The sequence below is a fragment of the Abrus precatorius genome, unplaced genomic scaffold (assembly GCF_003935025.1).
Source record: "Abrus precatorius isolate BTA unplaced genomic scaffold, Abrus_2018 Scaffold11, whole genome shotgun sequence".
Taxonomy (NCBI): domain Eukaryota; kingdom Viridiplantae; phylum Streptophyta; class Magnoliopsida; order Fabales; family Fabaceae; genus Abrus; species Abrus precatorius.
Window position 1 is genome coordinate 1,353,906 of NW_020874303.1, and position 20,841 is coordinate 1,374,746.

Consider the following 20,841-nt stretch of genomic DNA (forward strand, 5'->3'; position numbering starts at 1 on the left):
CTAAGTTAAAAAATTAATTAAATTAAAACTATATATAAAATAAAATAAATTTTGTAACTTTATTCAGGCCTTAAATTTAATAACCTGGTTCTAGCTTAAATGGCAAATAGGATTCATGTAATTACAACGTAGTTCTGTTGCCTCAAATGAACATTTATTCAAAAACATGGAGAGACATGCATTTTGTTTACATATGTCAGTCGATATACACAAATTTTGTTTCTGTGGGTTAGAAGGATGAGACATTAAGAACCTGTTTGCCTCAAATGGTATGATTAGTTGTTTGTTTCTTGAATTATTTTTTTGTTCCATCTCTTTAATTGTCTAAAAATATATCACCAAGGCCACTTTTGTATACATGCAAATAGGCCTTACCAGTTTCTTTTTGCACACAACTACAATGTTTTGGAAAAAGATTAAAACAAATGAAAATGTCCTGATTAATTAATGTTTTGCAAATATAATAATTCCATATGTTAAATTGAAGTGGATAGAAAAAAGTTCATAAGAATATATAATATTTCTCCTATGAATTAAAAATAGTTTTAAAAACTTAATTAAATTAAAAATATTTAAATGTGAATTCAATTTTAATATAATTTCATTGCAAAATTAGTTTTGTTCATTATTTTTCAGTCTTGCATTCTTTTTAGAGCTGATCAAGCATATTGATACCTTTGTTTTGCCAAAACAACCAAGAGAGTTGACCCAATTCTTGAAAATGGGTTAATAATGTCAATCTACCTTGTTATTATAATGAGTTGGTGGGTCAGCCACTTAAATAATAAAAAATAAAATTAAATAAAAAAAAATGGATTGATTAAGAGGTGGGGATACAAAATAGAGTAGCGGTTGAAAGTAATGAATAAGCTTTTTAAAATTATAAAATACATAAAAATGAGAATTAATCTAAGGAGTCAACTGATTTTGCATTGTCCCCCACTCCTTAAATCATTACATTATAAACTAGGGAAATTTTGGTAAACTGCATCAGTATTATTATATTAAAATACAATTTTTAAATAAAAATTAATGATATATAACAAAATTAAATTAACAGAATATTTTTTTTCAAAAATTAAGAAATAATAGGCTAAATCTTTGGAGTATTGCTCATTAAAAAAGTAGCTATTGAAAAACAGGGCTAGTCAAAGGTTCAACAGTTTTTTCAATGATTCAAGGTTACAGATTCTGGGTTTTGTTTTGGATTTTTAGCCTATAAGTTTGAATAGTTTCGAACAAACATGCTTTGTATTTTAGTGATTATCAATTAATGCAATGTTGTATTCTGTTTTGGGGTTTTGAATGATCTAATTGTTGCTCAACAGCTCTTTGAACTTTTTTAATCCAAACTTTTCAGATAAAGAAAAATGTTTAATGCACTCGAAGTACAACCAAAAGTATCTTTATTGTTTCACATCACTCTTTTTCACTATTATTTTTACATATATTGAAAATTTCATTTACTCTCTCAACTCTCTTTTGTATATGAAATGGTTTGATATTTTATGACAAAAAGAGAAAATATATAAACAAAAATTACTTGAACAAATAGTGTTTCAAATGAATCTACATCTTCTAAATGAGCAAGCACGTAGAGTGAGAAAATAAATATACATCCATTATTGATTTGAATTGAAGTTTTTGTGTAAAACTAAATTCAAATCAACAATAAACATCTTGATTTTCTCACTTTATACACTTAATAATTTTGAAAGAAAACAAAATAAAATTTGAAATGAAGGAGAAACTTAATCAACACAATCTTCCCCCTTTCTTTTCTTGAACAACCCCTTCATTCCCAGCTAACATCATATATTTATCCCTCCTTGTAAGGTTGGTGCACTCAAATCCCAAAGCATCACCCAATTGTCTCTGTATATAGTTTGCCACTTCATGACTAGACCTTCCACCAGCACATGTGAGTTCCTTAGGAACCTTTCCAAGGATTTCAATGTCATATCTAGGCCTAGGATTCATGAAAAAGAAAACTGGGTCCAAACATTTTAGTCCACTAGCTGTAGTCCCATAGAACATGTTCACTTGAGCATTCATAGCCACAGGTACAATCTCATCAGCCAATTCTGCAAACAAAGAACTAAACCTTAGTAGATATGGCTCCCTGCAAGTTGTTCCTTCAGGGAACACCACCAAATCTCCTTCACAAAGCAACCTTTTCATAGTATCTCCATCTTGTTTTCTGTCCCTTGTCAGTCTCATGGTCCTAATAGGGGCTATCAACTCAGACACTTTGCTTAAGCTATATGTGACAGCAGTTAAAGGCTTTCCCAAACATGTGCTAAGAAAAATTGGATCCAATAGTGTCCTATGTGTGCAAACATAGAGTACCCCTTCATTTAATTCTGACCCTTTTTTGTTACAATCTTTGAAATTCAAATCTACACCACTATATGTTGCTAGCATGAGTGTAAAATTACCACATAGGAAAACACCCAGGAAAATTCTATATATGCCTAATATAATTCCAATTGGAAGCCAAAGGAACATACATAGAGTTGCTGAAGGAGTAGGCAAAAATGCTAGTCTTCCATCATGAAATATTAGAGGTTTAGGATATTTGTCCCTTGGCATTGCTTTGCCCTCTTCACTGATCACCACATATGCTTCCTATCATTATCATGTAGTTGGAATTAGTTAAGACTAGACACATTAGTAAAGATATCATGTATTAAAGATATCCGATACATTGCAATCTAAATGTGATTAAATATATATCATATTCTACCAAATAAAAGAACATTCTAAAAGGTAAAATAATAAGAAAAATAAAAATACTATCAACACCCTTTTAATTATTAATTAAATGTATGAAAAGCTATAAAAATTATAAGGTTTTACTCTTTATAATAATTTTAACCAGTAATATTTAGGAGTGTGTTTTTATTGATCTTCAAATAATAATATACCTTTGTGAAAGAAAACAAATTTTATTGTAATTTTTTTATTTAAAGCTTAAATATATTTTAATCCCTCAAATACACTAAATTTTTATTTTAGTACCTATAAATTATTTTCTTTTTTTAAAATTCTTATACTTTCAAAAATTGATGATTTTAATTCCTCTCACTGATATAACTATACAGAAAAGTAACACATGACATAAAAACTAACACATGAATAGTCAAACAATACCAAGCTTCAAGTACACACACCTATATATATAAAAGGAAAAAAGTGAAACAATCATTTTTCAACATTTCTTTCTCTAGCTCAAAGTAAAACGAGGAAACTAATAAAATAGTTAATTAATACTCACTATATAGCCACAAAAGTAACTAGCTTCAGATATACCTTGCAATAAGAGATAACAAGTTGATCATGGATTCTTGGGCTACCAATTCCAAGGTCAGGCTTAGTATCTCCAAAGTAATCCTTGAGGGCACTGTGCTTCATAAGCAAACCAGAACTAGAGAGCAAACCAGTGAAGTGACAACCAACAGTGTGCAATTCTGTAGCTATAACATCATCAGCATTCAAATACTCTTTAAGGAATCCTTCTACCATCACTCTTGGCATAGTGGTGAAGAAAACTCTACACCCTGCTGAAGCCACTACCTCATAAGCCTCAAGGTTGAGGTTCTCCAAATAAAACTTTGGTAAAACTGCCCTTGCAGTGTTGTCCATGTTCTTCACTTTGAGTCCACAGAAGGAGATGAAGATCATGACCCTAAGCTTCATTTCATAGTTTAGAATCCACAGAATAGGACAAGAACAAAGTAAGAGAAGTGCTCTTAAGATGCTACCACCTTCAAAGGCAACAAGCATGAAATAGGGAAAGAAAGAATGTGTCCTTAGTAGGACCTTATGAATATCACAAACCATAGTTTGTGACCCTCTACCCTCCAAATCACACTTTACAACACTAGGAAAAGGAGAAGGTTGTTGCAATTGCTTAGATGAAAAATCACCCCAACCAAATCCATAGCTCTTAATTTTTCTCGCAACTCCATAATATGACTTAACAAGTAGCTGGTACATGATCCAATTTCCAAGCCTTAGGAGCACCAATGGGAACACCATATTCTGTTGAGTGCCCTTAGCTTATGATATTTGAAATATAACAAGAAAGGGTAAGTGAATGAAACTGAGAGTGCTAAGGCAGTGAACTATTGCTGACAATTTTGTGATAGCAGAGAATATTTATAGTAATTAAAATGGAACCGGGCAGAACTGCAAAGAAAGATACACTATATATATAGTACTTGGTTAACACACTGCTTGCATTAATTTCATATATATATATATATATATATATGAGAGAGAGAGAGAGAGATTTTTTTGCTAGGCCACTGACATGTGAAAATGCTCATTATGTAAGAAATAATTTTCAGAAATTACATCCTTTATGAATTTAATTAAATCTATACTGATAGTGTAAAATTTTAGCAAGAATTTTTTATTTCTCTAACAATTAATGTAAAAACCATATTTATAATACATTCTAACTTATTTACGGTATAAAATTTTTTACAATACTGTTGAGCCAAAAGTAAACTCTTATTATATATATATATATATAAAAGCTACCTTGGCAGAGGTTCCTAACCCCCTAAATATGTCCCTCAGTCCGTACTTATATTTTTCTGATAAAAAATCTAATCATTTTTATATTTATTAAAAACTCCTTTTCCTAATAGATGATTTAACATTTTAAAAAAAAGATGTAAACAAAAATAATGTTAAGTAAATATTATATATTTATAATATGAAAAAAAATCTTCAATGACATTTTAAGAATACCAGTTAATAAATAAAATTAAAATTATTTAATAAAAATAATCTTTAATGTTTAGATTTTTTTGTTTATTTTAAATCAGTAATAGGAATCATAATGCTACTTATTGCTATATATCTGTCATATTGAATTGCAATGTGTTTATGGTGTTACTTTTGAACCATTTCTTCAATTAGATTCATGCCATGTCAGTTGCCATGCCGGGATTTATATATGTGGGTGTTGTGAATTTTTTTAAAATTAATAATTCCTATTGTTCTATCTTTGTCTTATATAAATATTTAGTTAGGAGTAATTCCGATGATTATCAAGATAAAATTTTACATTCAATAGATTTGAGGTTTGAGTTTTCACTCTTTTTTTTTTAGTAAATGTTAACCAGTGTAAATTGTGTAGGATAAAACCTACAACATAACTGTGGTAAACAAATTGTTATCTCAATGGATCTCACTTCTGAAAAATCCTATGTATATAATATTATCTTCTTCTTTTTTTATTAGTGTTATGTTATATTTATAAGGCTGTTTTTGGATAAAAATTTAATTAAGTATTTATTTAATACTTGTTTGCTATATAAGAGACTTATTATAAATACATATAAAGAAGGTCATTGTAAGCATAAGAAAGTAGTATAAAATGGAATAATTTTTAGTCCAATTAAAAGAACTAGGATAATATTTATAAGAATTTTAGGAAAAATTATTAAAAATTCTTATCATAAATAAAATATTGAAAATTTTGATTTTTTAATCGACTCTAATAATGTTATACGATTAATGTAAGATAAGATTTAATGATTGTAGTTGTTGAAGAGATTTATGATAAAATTATTAATATAATTTGAAAATTCTTATTTTAATAAATTTTATAAAAATATAAAAATAAATTTAAAAACAAAAATAAATAAATTATTTTTATAAATATGAAAACATAGTTTTATCGTCATTGCTTTTTCCTTTATGATTATGCTTGAAGAGATTAATTTTACACTAGAGTGAATTATTTTAATAATTAACTGTAAATTAAATTAAGGAAAACAAAAAATGGACAAATTACAAACTAACTATTGTAATACTTCCTTTGTTTTTTTTCCTCTAACGTTTATTTCAAGGTTTCTTATAGAAATTTTAAAAAATTAGTATTTTAATTTTTGTAAAAAAATTAATTATTTTTATTATAATCTTCATTTACTATATTATTGAAAAAATATTTAATGAAATATATTAATTAATAAATAAAAATTAGAAAAAAATAATTTTTAATCAATTTTATAAAATGAGAATAAAAAATGAATGTAACAGAAAATAAAACGGAGGTAGTAATTCTAATATTATTTTTTAGAATTTTTTTCGTGCTAATTAATCACTACAATAATTCTAACACTATTAATATTAATATTTTGATTAATTTATTTTATCATTGTAGTTAGTAAATATAAATATTATTCTTAAGATGTTTGAATCAATAGGAATGATAAGGAGGGAGTATAATTTTACCTTCCCTTTTTATGCCCGTATATTTTAAATTTCTTGTCTTCTGTATATTGCAATTTAAAATTAATTTTAAAAATTATAAAAAAATTTAAAATATTTTCATATCTACATTTTAATTACAGTTTAACTAAAATCCTCTCAGAGTGATATAAAAAACCAATAAAATTTAATTAGATTTAACTGAGATTTTATGGCTGTCGTTGATTATGATAGGAATACAGTTAGAAATTAGATAGTGTTTTGATGGCTACCTACATTTTAATATTTTTAGATACTATTAATTACCGATAGTAAGAATATATTGATTGTAGCAATAAAAAAACAATTTCTGTGTAGAAAAATACGAAATATTCCAAAACAATTATGATTAAAAATGGAAAATGTTACATTAATTTTATCCTTACACATTTACATTTGAGTTTGATTAAATAATATTTTAAATAAAACATATTTGTAAAGAAAATGAAATTTATCCATTTAGTGCTGGCAGATTAAAATTTCAACTTGTCATGTAAAATTAATTATTAATATTAATAATATTCCAATCAAATATTGGGTGCTAAATTCTGGAAATTATAAAGCAATTGAATTGCTCCTCATAAAAATCATAATCAGTTCCTAGCCTTCTCTCATTGGTTTATTTTTCGCAAATATCAAGTCTTAGAAAATATATAAATATAATTAATCCTTTTTCCTATATATTTGGAAATATAAGAATATTTAGTCGCATGAATAAATCATTTCTGATAATTGATTACTTCATTTATCTATTAATTAGAATATTCTTTGAAAATGAAAATTTAAAAAATTAATTACAAAATTAGTTGAATCTTTGAAAATGAAAATTTAAAAAATTAATTACAAAATTAGTTGAGAGATATGTGAAGAGTAGTTGTTAGTTGCTTGTTTTAAAAGGATGCATGCATGCAATGACGGGCATTAATGGTATATATCTACCTTTTTTAAGCATGTGTCAACGGGCAAGTACACTTGGATCTTATTTATTTTCATTTGCATGTGAAATAATATATAAATAATGATTAGTTATAATTAGCAAAAAAAAGCATGATTAGTTATAAGATCAATTGATTTTTAGGACAAAAAGTGTCTTTCTTGATAATAATTAATGCAATTACGAAAAAGTTAAAGAAGGAGTTAGCTATGCAAGTTTAATTTTATAACAAGTCCATGATGCTGAATATTAAGTTCAATAATATTGGAAGACAAAAAAACAATGTCAAAATTAAAGAAACAAAAACATGAACACATAAATTAAATCAAATGCTCTGAAGGCTTGCTGATTGAAGCAAAATCCACAATTAGTATCATTTACTTGCATAAGTAAATAGAAATTTTAGTTCTAAATAACTCCAATAAAAATTGTTTTGAGGAATTAATTGAGAATGTAAATAGGTAGAATGTCTCAAATTGATTTGAGTAAAAGGATTTAAATTTTTTATTTTTTATTTTGAGTTTGATCGATTCATGTATAAAGGGGGAAAAAATGTTGTTATGATGGATATCTATATCTTGACACCTGAAAATAACTTTATAAGATTAATTTTATCTATTGAAGTGGGAGGATAAAAAGAATATCACAAATTTAACATTTCATTTAGTTAGTTCTTAAATATTATATCATGGAATGAAATAAATAATTATCTTAAGTAAGACTTAATTAACTAAAAATATTAATTTAAATACATAGATAGTACAAATAATTTTTACACTGCGATTTTATTATAAATTATTATATTAAAAATAATCATTAATTTTTGTAATAGTTAATATAAAATGATGTCTAAAATATATTTTAATTAGTTATACTTACAATGTTTAAAAATTAAAGTCTATCAACAAATTTCAAATCCAAAATTGTCATGCTAACATTGATTGGTTTTACCAACTGAACTCATCTGTTGAATGATCTGCTAATGACTCCTCTGGAAGGAGTGAGTACAAAAATTTGCTTTGTTAGCTGATCATCATCAGAATTTAAGCTTTCCACTGTAAGTTTTGTAAGAAATTTTTCACATGATTAAGAAATTCTAATTCCATCACATAAAATATATGAATTATAATGTTAAAGAATGTAAAAACTAAACCCTACACAAATTTTGTTTTCATTAGTAATTAATATTTTCACACATATATATTTTTTAATTCAGAAAAAAAAAATTCGATAGATAGATAGATATTAGATAATTATACACCTTTATAAAAATATTAATAAACAAAAACTAATAATTTACTAATATATACTCTTTTTAAAAATAAAGTTATATATGTGTAAGTATTGAGATCGATGGAGATAAAATTGTTAAAATAATTTTTTTATTTTTTATTTTGGAGATATCACTCTTTCTTGTTGAACAAAGGTTTAGTTTAGTTATAGGTCAAGATATGGTGTCAGCTTCCAAGAAAACTTACAAAAGGACTTAGAGATTATTCATTAATAAAGTTTTATGTGGATAGTGAAATTTAAATGCGTATTCTTATAAAATATAAATTCAATCCTTATAATTGGACTAACTTTTGTTGCTATATTCTTATTGTTTTCATCACTTTATTTTGTTTGGTAATCATATGAAAATTAATTATATATATATATATACACACTTAACATATTTAAAAAGGAAATAGGTGTATGCTCCATTAATACTCTAGCGAAGTTGTTGTGGGGTGGGTACCCTAATTGAAACTATAATTACTTCATATGAATGATCACGTCTTACCATTTAAGGTTATATTTCAATGATTTTATTTGTGGTGGATATAAGCATGAATATGATTTTAAAGTATACATAAATTTTATAACCTCTTGGTTATCCTTCAACAAAAATGTGTGATCATGCTTGTGCCACTCAATTGGATTGCCCCTCATATGTAGTAATTATCATCAATTTTAGTCAATACTATAAAATAATTATCAAAAACTATTTTGCAAATTGTATGTATGGACTATAAATGGCATACAAGAAAATATATAATTTTTACCAGTTTAAATTTTTCCAAGTAAAGTTAATTTTCTTATATTATTTCAAATCATGTATATATTAACGCATCGTTACAATATCTCAACTACTTCAATTGTAATTGTTAAATTCAAACGTTTGAATTTAGTTAACAACATTTTTATATTAACAAAATTTTAATTCATGTAAAAGATAATGTCTTAGTTTAAGGTAGAAAATAATTTAAGCTCAAAAATACTTTAAGAAATTATAATTATTTAATTATACAAAGTTTTACACAGCCAAAGTTTGTCAAAAATCCATGCTTCATTTAAAGGGATATTGACCACCTGGTTGTAAAGTTCTCTTGAATATTTAATACTATTATATTTATTGAAATTTAAGTTAGAGATCACAAGTTAATTTAAAATAATTTCTTAGCAATTAATTTATGTGTTTGGTAATTAATATTAATTTAATTAATAAAATTAAAAAATTAATATAAAAAAAATATTGGAATCAATTATAACATGGACCTTTTTTCATTAATTCACAATAAACTCTCACACTGAGGGTACAAATGATATAGGATAGGAAATAATAAAATCATGAATAAAATAAGAATTGCCCAAAAATTGTTCTTCCATATGACATATAGGATAGGAAATCGTCTCACTTACCTTGAACTAAGTCATACTTGATTTGAATAAGTATAGCAAATGGTATATTCAACTCACTAGTGAAACTTTCACCAAACTAGGAATGACCCAAAATCCTTCTAGACTTAAAATTTTACCATAATATAAAATAATACATATTCAGCTTCCTAATAAATAAAAATATTGCTTTTACATTTATCTCACTCAAGTTATGATATTTTAAAGTAAATTAAAACATTAATTATAGAAGCTCATGTAATTGAACAAGCTTTATTCCTGCAACTACTGGGATAATTTCTGCAAATGAGATAGAAATTATGAAGATTTCCAAGATTAATCTATTGTTTCATCAAGAGGGTCAAATACTAACCTGCATCAATTATTCACTTAATCTAAATGCCCTAAAGACTTTGTTGACAATATATTATATGTGAGTGTTGTTAACAGGGATTTTGTTGACAACATTAGGTCAACGTTAGTAGTTTTGAGGGAGTGTTCAACTTGAATTTTAAACTTTTTACACCTACTATATATACCCTGACACAATTTAAGGTTCTCCACCAATTTAGAACTAAGCATGATTAATGATTAATTTTCTTATTTATATAGATACTTCTCCCTTCAATAATCTCACCTTTTCTCCTAATAAGTAAATTATATGAGGACTCCCAGTCCCAAAGGTTATCACTTATATATTAGAAATATATTTCCTCAGTCAAATCAACAGAATTCTAATAGTAAGTTATTTAAATTTGATGATAATCCTTATTCCTTATGTCATATGCTCACACATATTAATCCACAGTTCATTTGTTCAATAAATCTTCACAAAAAGGAAAAAGAGTAAGAAAACATCACGATTCTTTCAATTAACAGTGCACACACATCCATGCCATTTGCTCACACATATTTATTATTCTCATACATGTCATAGCATACACCTATATAATTTTCAATATTCAAACAAGTATAACTCACATGACATAATGCCTTCATGTATTATAATATGTAATTCACATAATATAATACAACTCTGAGTCGTATTAATAAAATAACAGCTTTAAAATATTTTGTGAATCTAAAATATAAAAATAAAATACTTATTTTTAAATACATTAATTATTAAATTCTTTTACATCGTAAATAGTTACTTTAACATGCAATGTGATTAACGTTATTTTTTTTAAAATTAAAATTTTAAACTTTAATTTTTTAAATTAAAATTGTTAATTACTTTTTTCTATTAAATGAGGTTTAAAAATCTAAATTGTTAATCACTTTAGTTCTCATAGTCAAGAAAAATTAATATTAAATAATAAAATAATATTTTATACATTCACTTTTGAGATTTTTTAAATTTTTTTTCTATTCTGTCTTTTTTCTTGATCATTTATCCATCTTCGACCACAGCAACAATGACATTCGAAATGTTTCTAAACATGATAGATGAGAAGATAAAAGTCGTGAGTACTATGAATGAAAAAGCAAAACAATTACCTAAAATGCAAAAGATTAATTTCGTAGATGTTATGACGTTTTTGAGATACACTTATACAAGTTTTCCCACCCTCTCTTTTTCCCTCCTTGAATTCTTAGCTTCGCTGCACTTAAACCCAAAGACCAATTTGTATTTCGTTCTTGAATTGCTCCCTACAGAAGTCAATAGCCATGGCTATTGGAAAATCGTAATAGGTGTTGTAGGCAACAAAAGCTTTGACAGAGCAGTAGCAGTGCATGTCACTTTGATTGCTGCTACGATTGATGATGAATAAGTGCAAACGTGACATTGTAGTGACAGGAGAAGTGGTTGTGTTGGTAGTAGAGGGAGTTCATTTAGATTTTGGCAATGAAGTGAAAGAGGAAATAGATGCATAAGTTTTCAAAACAAAAAGATTAAAATCAAAATGATTGACAACTCTTAATATTAAAAACTGAAGTTAAAATTTTTTAATTAAAAAGATTAACTTAATAGACATTTTAAAAATAAAAACGAATATTTACTCTCTTATTTATTATTAAATTTATGTTATCTAGACACTCATTTTATCTATGAGTAAAGCTTTCATTCATTTAATAAATAAAATATTAATAATTTATGATATTTAACTATTTTTTATTGGTCTATATGTTTATTTTTTATAAATAATAGTAAAGATAGAAAATTAATTAATTGTAAGCATATAACATTTTAAATATGTTGAAGGTGAAACCATGCATCACAATCTTTATGCTGGGATAACTCATTCCCCTAATTATCTCATTTGTATCACCTAATCCATTTCCAGTAGCTCATGTCATGATACAAAAATTTTATTTCAAAATCATAACTCAGCATCTTTTTATTTTAACAGCACTTACTCGTTGGTAATTTCAATGTAACTCCACAAATCTCATTCAAAAAATTAATAATTAAAAAAAAAGAAAATAGATATTTAATTTTGGCTTACAGATGATGGAAGAACTGACCCTTTCTAAGCTTCAATTTACATAGCTGGATCTTTGATTCTACTTCCTTACTCAATCTCGTGAGTTTTTGGTCTACTTTTAATGAATTTTCAATCCCCCTTATGTTTTAACTAAAACATTTATTCTACTAAATGTTCATAAAATTTGATAAACAAAACAAATGTTTTCTTATATGATAATTTGGATATATTTATTATATATAACGATTATATAATAACAATTAAAATATAATTCATTATATATAATGATATGTGTGACGTTAGGTTTTTGTTTTAAATTACAATTTAAATATCATGCCGGTATGGAGTAGGGTGTGTATTAATGTGCTTATAATTTTATATAAATACTCATAGTTATATTTAAATTAATCTAATAAGTAATTTTTTTATCATCGTTATTTATCTTTTTAAGGTTTTGTTAACTTCAACTTTTAGGGTTGAGTTTAAGTATTTACAAATAAAAATTTTTATGAAAAAAATACATAATTATATTAAAATTATAAAAATACAATAAATACTTCTCTTTTTAATAAATTTTAAAATTTTATTTTATTTTCATTTAGCAACATTTTAATATATATTTTTTTTGCATTGAGTATTTAATTTTAATTTTTTAAAATTCTATTTGTTTTTTTTTCTAGTTTCTATTTGTTAATTTTAATTTAACTAACATATATGTTATAAACGAAAGTATTTTATTTGGGAAGTGAGATATTCAGCAGAAATACTATCTTTTGTAATTAGTCACATTTTTTTTTCAAAATTACAATTGACTAAGAATGACATAGCATGTGAACTTCATTTTTTCTTACTGCAACAAGTTTAATTTTATTTAATTCTTTGTTAATTCTATTTTAAACTTTGGAGATAAATGTTGTTACTTGAATTTTTTTTCTTATTACCTTATATAATTTTTTTATTTTTTTTATAAATACTTATATTTATATTTATACAAAAAAACTACTACCTTATATCTAGTGCTTATAGAATTAAGTTAAAATAATTTCTAAAAAAATATTATTAAAAATAATTTTATTATATAAACATACATATATAATTATTTCTTATAAAGAAGAAAATAAAAATAAAATAAAAAATATACGTATATAATTATTTAAAAAGTTTACTTTTTAATTATTGAAATATATATATATTTTAAAATAATAATTTTTTATTATTCAAGCTAATAAAACTAGTTTAAAATTTAAATATTGTAAAGATTATTAGCACCTTAATCAATATTAATTTGATTTTTTATTTTTAAATTTTTTCATACTGTATCAACTATATCAACAAAAGTTGATGTATCTTGATTATAATAATTTATTTCTATAATTTTTGCTCAATTTTAAAAGTAAGACCTATTTAGTTATTCCTATTTAATAAATACTTATTATTAATAATAAAAATATTTACTAATCTCTTAAGAAAACAAAAGTAATATTCCTTCCGTTTTTTTCTTTGATGTTTAATGTTTTGCAAAATTATTAGAAAAATATTTTGTATTCTTATTATTATAAATATTACTTTATTCCTTATTATATTGCTTATTTACTATATTATTTTGAAAAAAAATAGAATTGCTAAAGTGGTGAAAATAAATTTTTATTCGAAAGATATTTATCACACTTTTGTATTTTTAATGTAATAAATACTTATATTTTTTAATGAAATATTACTACTTTTATAAGCTTAAGATGAATCTTAAAAGTTAATGTAAATATTTTTAATTTTTATTTATTTTATTTAAATTTTAAAATGCTTATGCAACGTAAATAAAGAATGTACTCTAATTTTTATAAAAATAAAAATAATAATTTGATTCTTTAACTGTATTTTTTTATCTCAATTTTTTAATTTTTTAATATTTGTTTTAAGTTAATCATTCTATTATATCAACGTTAAATTTTATTGAAAATTTAATTTTTATTAGTAAAAGAGTTAGTTACATTATTAAGACATGGGGATTAATAATAATTTTTTTTATCAAATTTTAATTTTAAATTTTTTATTTAGATTATCAGTATTTTGTAATTTAGACAATCCTATTAGAATAAGAAAAAACTATTTATGAATGGTAGTTATTTTTATTTTTTTCTTTCAATAATTATTAAAATTAATTAAGAAATTATTTTAGAGGTTGAATTATAATTAATAATTATCAAATTTATTCGTGATTTTGTTAACCATAATAAAATGTCATATTGTATTGTACTTTAAGATCTATTTTGTTTCAATCATAATATTTTTATATTTTTTTAACAAAAATTGATCGAATCTTTTTAAAGTTTTTACTCATTATTAACCTTCCACATTTGTCTCAAAAACGCAATTTTAAGCGAGAATTTTCAGCAAAAATTTAATGATATTACAATGAAAAAAATTAATTTAAAACAAAATAAACGTTAGCAGACCAGATTGAAGAAAAATATAAAACCAAAACAAAGTTAATAGAAAGAGAAAATGACTAATATGATGTATTACAAATACTCAAAAATTCTAAATCCAATTATAATCCTGAGGGTCAGCACCATTTGTTGCACCTGTTGATTGCATGTTGCATGTTACACGCTTGCGCAGCCCCAACGGTGGAGAGGCATGTATCTGACCAAAGAGTAGTTGACTAATGTTGTTGACCAAAGACAGATCCCCCTCACACCCTATGTTTTGTTCCGTGTCTTTCGGGACTCAAATACCCTTTTGGTTTCGTAGCTTCCTATGCCTATGTAACTATGTTATGTTGCGTGTGTCTCCTCTAAATTCTCTTTCTGCTTAGTCCCTACGCTCTTGCTTTTTTGTCAGAGAGAAAGAAGAACATTGGCAATGGTGAAGTCTCTGAAGAAGCAAGTCAATCTCTTCTACTCCCTTGACTGTCAAGACCTTGCTCACAAGGTTGCTCTTCAATCTCCTCACATCACTCTCCAGAATATCAGATGGAGGTCTCTCTCTCTCTCTCTCTCTACCCACAATGACTTGCCTTGTGTTGTGTATATCACTTGTTCTTTGCTTGTTTATGTCTCTCTGGAGTGTCTTAGTTCTGGGTTTCCTTTGTCATTTGAGTTTTTGTTTGGTTTTGATTGTTGCTTCTTTTTCATAAGTTATGACTTTTTGATGGATTGGATGGGGTGCCTTTGTCTATGATGTTAACTTTGACTCCTTGTTTAGATTGGCTTTCCGTTAATGTTCTGCAAGGGGAAACGTTGAAAAGTTTATTTTTTATTTTTCTGTAAGTTAAGCTAAATTAAGCATGTTTCCATTGGAGGGACTAAATTCCTAGTATCACTTGTCTTAAAAATTCTGAGGTTTGGGGATGGTATCAAGTATCATGTCCATATGTGACACTGAATGATTAGTGTCCAAGACAGTGGTTTTCAAGGGTCTTGGGAAATTTAAATTGTTAGTTGTGGGTAATGCAAATGAAGAACTTGAAAGATTTGAACTGAACCTTAGATTCTGGATTTCTAGCCTTTTGCACTAACTAGCTTATCAGTAATTATGAGGAAATTCTTTGGTTTTTGCAGTCATCTCTTTAAGGTTATATGTGTAATCATTGTCTTTGATAATCTTCTGATTCCATGATTAATCTGCATTGTGAGAATATTTTTTCTTCTAGGTGTCATTTGTCCTACATAATTTCATTTATTCTTCAAGGTTTAACATTTCATAATAATTTTGTTTGAAAGCCAGAATTCAGGAGAAAACCGTGTTTGGATTGCAGGGAATTGTTAAATGAATGTTCCAAACACAGAACATTTTAGCTTTACTTACCAGTTAGGCTTAGTTAATTGTGATGGTAAAGTTGAATAGTATGCCAAATATTCTACAGCATGTAAGTACACCCTTAGCAAATATTGTGAGTCTATTTGTATGTTTCAATGAAAAGATTATGACAATCGTTGAAGTTCACATTGGCTGGAACTGAAGCATGGTATGGTTGGAGGAAAAACTCAACGCCTGATTGGCCCCAAGCAAGGATTCTTCAACTTGGTGTCTCTTAGTTTTTGGTAGGGACCAGGGTGTCCTCTCAACAAGCTTTATGAATAATTGTGAGAGGAAATGGAAAGGGGTTGGAGTGTTTTTGTAGCCTCTACCTTCTACCTGCTACTTTCTAAGCTGGTATGTTGGTGCAACTGATTGAGAGAAAATTGGACTGTTTTTGAGTGTGTAAATTTGTAATTGAACTCTATGCTGTCCAAATTTAGTTTACTTTGGTATTGTCTTAGTAGAAAAACATGCTAGTTCCATTTGTTCTTAACTTCATGCTGCTTCTTCACTCCAAAAAGTGCAAGCAAATTGAGCATAAAAATTTGCATGATTAAGCTTTCATCAAATCTAGCACTTAAAATTATTATAGTTGAGTTTGCAATATATCTAATATCCCTTGATAATATCTGAAGATAGTGAATGATGAAATGGGGAGATGGGTTTTTTAAATGATATTAAGATGTTGTCTTTAATGATGACACTTTAACATTGGAGGATTTTGCTAGAGAATCTTGAATAGGAGAGATAAGAACATGCAGTATGCAGCAAGCAAGAAAAAAATTGATTTCAAAAGGATTCATGGAATCATGGCCCAAAGAAATGGATATTGAAGAGGATGGATCTGATTCATAGTAAACAGAGTGAGAATTATAGATTCATGATGATGATATGATGCTTGCCAATTAAGAGTACTAGTTTGGATTAAGGATTTTGTTCAGAAGAAATTATATGGTCTTCAATGGGTCATACTTATGTTTCAATGTTTTCTCATGACTTAATTTGCCTAGAAATCTTATTTTGTGATGATATTAAGTTATACTATTACTTCAGTTTTGTTCTATCATGATACCAGTTACATGACATAGTAGTCAATCCCGGATAGCGGCGCGGAGCGGCCAACCTCAAAAACGCTATAGCGGGAATAGCGGTAGTGGGATGACTGCTATTCTGAAGTTTTAATACACACACATACATGCTGAAAAATATAAAATTAATATACAAATTTGGAACAAAACAAAAAAGAAAAACTCAAATTAGAGAAGGAAATAAATAACAAAAGGCAAAGGGTGCAGGAGCAGCCATTGCTTCTACTTGAAGCTTTGAAATTTGAAACAGAACAAAGTAGGAGAATCAAAAGAGAGAAAGAAATAGAAAAAACAGAGAGAAAAGAGAAGAAATGAAAGGAGAAATGAGAGGAGAGCTGAGGAGAGAGTTGAAAGGTGAGTTGAGGGGCTAGGGTCTACAAGAGGGAGGGAGAAGATTCAGAAAATAAAAGGGGGCTGAAATCCCAATATTACCCCCCTTAAAAGCCCCAAATGTTAAAAAAACAAAGGGTAGATTCAGAATTTTTAAGGAGAACAGTATAGCAGCTGCTACAGCCGCGATTTTCGCGATTTCCGGCCGCTATTCGTGGCGCGACAGCCGCAACACTGAACCGCAACGCTATAGGATTGCCATAGCGGAACTGCGCCGCTCCGCTCCGCTATGCCACGATAGCGGCCGCTATGGTCGCTATTGATAACTATGGTTACATCATGACATATTTTGTTTCCCTCATATCCTCAGATGTCTAGGGACCTTGATTCCTAAAACCACATTTTACCTGTACAATATTATTAAGCAAACTGCATGATAAATGTAGTTTTCCTTTTCGTTTTTTTTTTTGGCAAAAATTAAAAAAACTGATTAGTTTTATGCTTGTCCAGGTCCTTTGCTGATGGCTTTCCAAATCTCTATATTAATAATGCTGAAGAACTCCGAGGTCAACATGTTGCTTTTTTGGCATCTTTCAGCTCCCCAGCACACATCTTTGAACAACTTTCTGTCATATATGCACTCCCTCGTCTATTTGTTGCTTCCTTTACATTGGTATTGCCTTTCTTTCCAACTGGATCTTTTGAGCGAATGGAAGAAGAAGGAGATGTAGCAACTGCCTTCACCCTTGCAAGGATGTTATCAAATATTCCAATTTCAAGAGGTGGCCCAACTAGTTTAGTCATATATGACATTCATGCTTTACAGGTTTGTGTATTTAATTCATTTCAAGAAAGTAATATGCTTTGCTTTTGTAATGTGTATTTAAAGGTCCTTATGAATATATATATACAATACAAATTTTGTTGCATACTTTTTGTTCTTTGGTTACGCATGATAGGTGCATGTTTACACTGCATTTCTGTTGTGTTGTCTTTTAAAGAACTTTTCTTCATTGATGTAGAGAATGCATAAATGAGTACCATACTACCATCCAATAGAATATGTGGATTAGATGGGTGAAAAATGTAGAAAATTATGAATATGTTTTTGCTTAGTTGATGTCCAAATCAGATGACCATGGATTACTTAGCTTAATTCCAAATTTATGTTCTGTTCTTTTGATATTCAGTTTTTATAGCATATGAATAAGACATGTTTAACTTTTACCTGTTTGAACAACTTTTTCAAGTTTCAACTATTACTCATTTTGTTCAACTTCCATGAACTTGTGTTTTTATCTTTTTAACATTCTCTCTTAAAACTTTTAGGAGATTATGGCTTCTTCTTTGTAGAAAGCTTTGTAGTTTTTGCAACATTGCATCATCATTGTTTGTCTCTCTTCACTGCTTTCATATATACTTGATGTTGTAATGGTGTACTAGAATATTTTTTTTCCACCCTATTATTAATGACTTGAAATTATGCAGGAGAGGTTTTATTTTGGAGATGAGGTTTTGCCTTTGTTTGAGACTGGCATTCCTCTCTTAAAGCAACGTCTGAGTCAGCTTCCCGATGTCAATAATGTGAGTATTCTGCATTATTTCAGTCGTACTTCTTTGTCTATAGAACAATTTTGCAATGTTAAGATTGGATACTTAATGTTTATATTCATGGCAAATTTCCATGCATTCTATTATCATAGTTTTTTTATAGCTTGAATTTTTTATCATTTTTCAGGTAGTCATTGCATTTCCAGATGATGGTGCATGGAAGCGATTCCACAAGCAGTTTGATAATTTTTCTGTGGTGGGTCTGCCTTAAGTATCTCATTTATTAACAATGTATACTTTATTTGTGTATAGATTGTCTGAATTTTACAAGTGGCAGGTCATATGTACGAAGGTTCGTGAGGGTGACAAGAGGATAGTTCGGCTCAAGGAAGGGAATGTCTCTGGTCATCATGTAGTCATTGTTGATGATTTGGTCCAATCTGGAGGCACCCTGATTGAGTGTCAGGTCTATTATTCAATTTGTGCAGCAAAAGCAAATGTTTATTTTTGTCATAAGAAAAAATTGTATGTTAGAAGATTAAGGATATTGGCTTTGCAAAACATAAATAAGCAACACTAATCCATGTTTGGTAACGCTTAAATTTAGAAAAATAATCACTTATTTTCAGAACTCACTGAAAACAGGCAAAAATAAGCAATTATTTCTTAGAAATAAGCTAAACCAAACATGCAATTTGTATTTGCATGTGTCTGCATATATACATTAATAATGCTTGTGAAGAACTCTATATGCACGTGTATATGTCAGTTAATCAATTTGTCTTCCTGCATCTAGATGCAACTGAACATTTCTCTCTTTTTCTATTGGTTACCACTAGAAAGTTTTAGCAGCCAATGGTGCAGCAAAGGTGAGTGCTTATGTCACCCATGGTGTGTTCCCTAACCAATCATGGGAGAGATTCACTCAAAAAGATGGTTAGTACCAAATTAATGTCACATACTTGTACATTCTTATGCCTTTTTTATGTTTGAACGTTATTGCGGGTGCCATTTTATTTACTCTGCAGAAACCTTGGAGAATGCATTTGCCCACTTTTGGATCACAGATTCTTGCCCACTTACTGTCAAAGCTATAGCAAATAAAGCTCCTTTCGAAGTATTGAGTCTAGCTGGGTCTATTGCTAATGCTCTGCAAATTTGAAGGCAAAAACTAGTGAAGGGGAAAAATTCAGCTTTTTGATAAAAAAGATTCTCAACTACAATTTTTGATCCCTGTTTGTACTAGGACATCCTTTCACTTGTGTAAGCATTATGAGCTAAAGCTCAATGAAACCTATGAATTTCTTTTCTTCAGTTCTGGACTGTACTGAGTTGATAACATGTTGAATTTGATTATTTTTGGAGATAATAGCTCTTTTAGAAAACTCTAAGAAAATGTGTTTATGATAATTTGATTATAAAAGCAATTGCTCTTAAATAGAATAAAACAAGTCTACTACAGGAAATTCATAAACTATTGCATATATAGTACTTGAAAAGAAAAACTATAGAAGGAAGAATTTGAATAATTCTGTATTTGATTGATAATTATAGAGGAGACTTTTACACTATATTTATTGGCTAACTCTATCCTAATTATAGTAATTACAAGAGGGTCATATCAAATAAAAAAAATGCACAAATCATGGCTAATCAATTTTGTCCTAATTACAAAAAAATACATAAATAATATGACCTAATTATGGTAATCAGAATCTATCTTAATTATAGTAATCATAACACTCATTCTCAAGTCAGTGAATGTGTGTTAATTTAAGTCCAA

At 27.4% G+C, this 20,841-nt stretch overlaps 2 protein-coding genes across 3 annotated transcripts; one reads left to right on the forward strand and one right to left on the reverse strand.

The window, feature by feature from the left end:
* Positions 1–1,755: 1,755 nt before the first annotated feature.
* On the reverse strand, positions 1,756–4,155 carry LOC113854201 (glycerol-3-phosphate acyltransferase 1-like). The gene is made up of 2 exons (XM_027485088.1): positions 3,313–4,155; positions 1,756–2,628 (listed from the first exon to the last, which is right to left on the reverse strand). Exons 1-2 carry the CDS (start codon positions 4,039–4,041, stop codon positions 1,756–1,758), a joined length of 1,602 nt encoding a protein of 533 aa, XP_027340889.1. The 5' UTR covers positions 4,042–4,155.
* Positions 4,156–15,024: 10,869 nt separating this feature from the next.
* On the forward strand, positions 15,025–20,493 carry LOC113855169 (ribose-phosphate pyrophosphokinase 4). Of its 2 annotated transcripts, none has more exons than XM_027486680.1 (7): positions 15,025–15,266; positions 18,018–18,333; positions 18,996–19,091; positions 19,246–19,314; positions 19,396–19,524; positions 19,855–19,994; positions 20,087–20,475. In XM_027486680.1, the coding sequence occupies exons 1-6, from the start codon at positions 15,151–15,153 to the stop codon at positions 19,960–19,962; spliced, it is 834 nt and encodes a 277-aa protein (XP_027342481.1). In that variant the 5' UTR covers positions 15,025–15,150; the 3' UTR covers positions 19,963–19,994; positions 20,087–20,475. The 2 variants fall into 2 exon arrangements, with proteins under 2 accessions (XP_027342481.1, XP_027342480.1); XM_027486679.1 differs by having other exon boundaries at positions 15,046–15,266; positions 19,898–19,994; positions 20,087–20,493.
* The last annotated feature ends 348 nt before the right edge of the window (positions 20,494–20,841 follow it).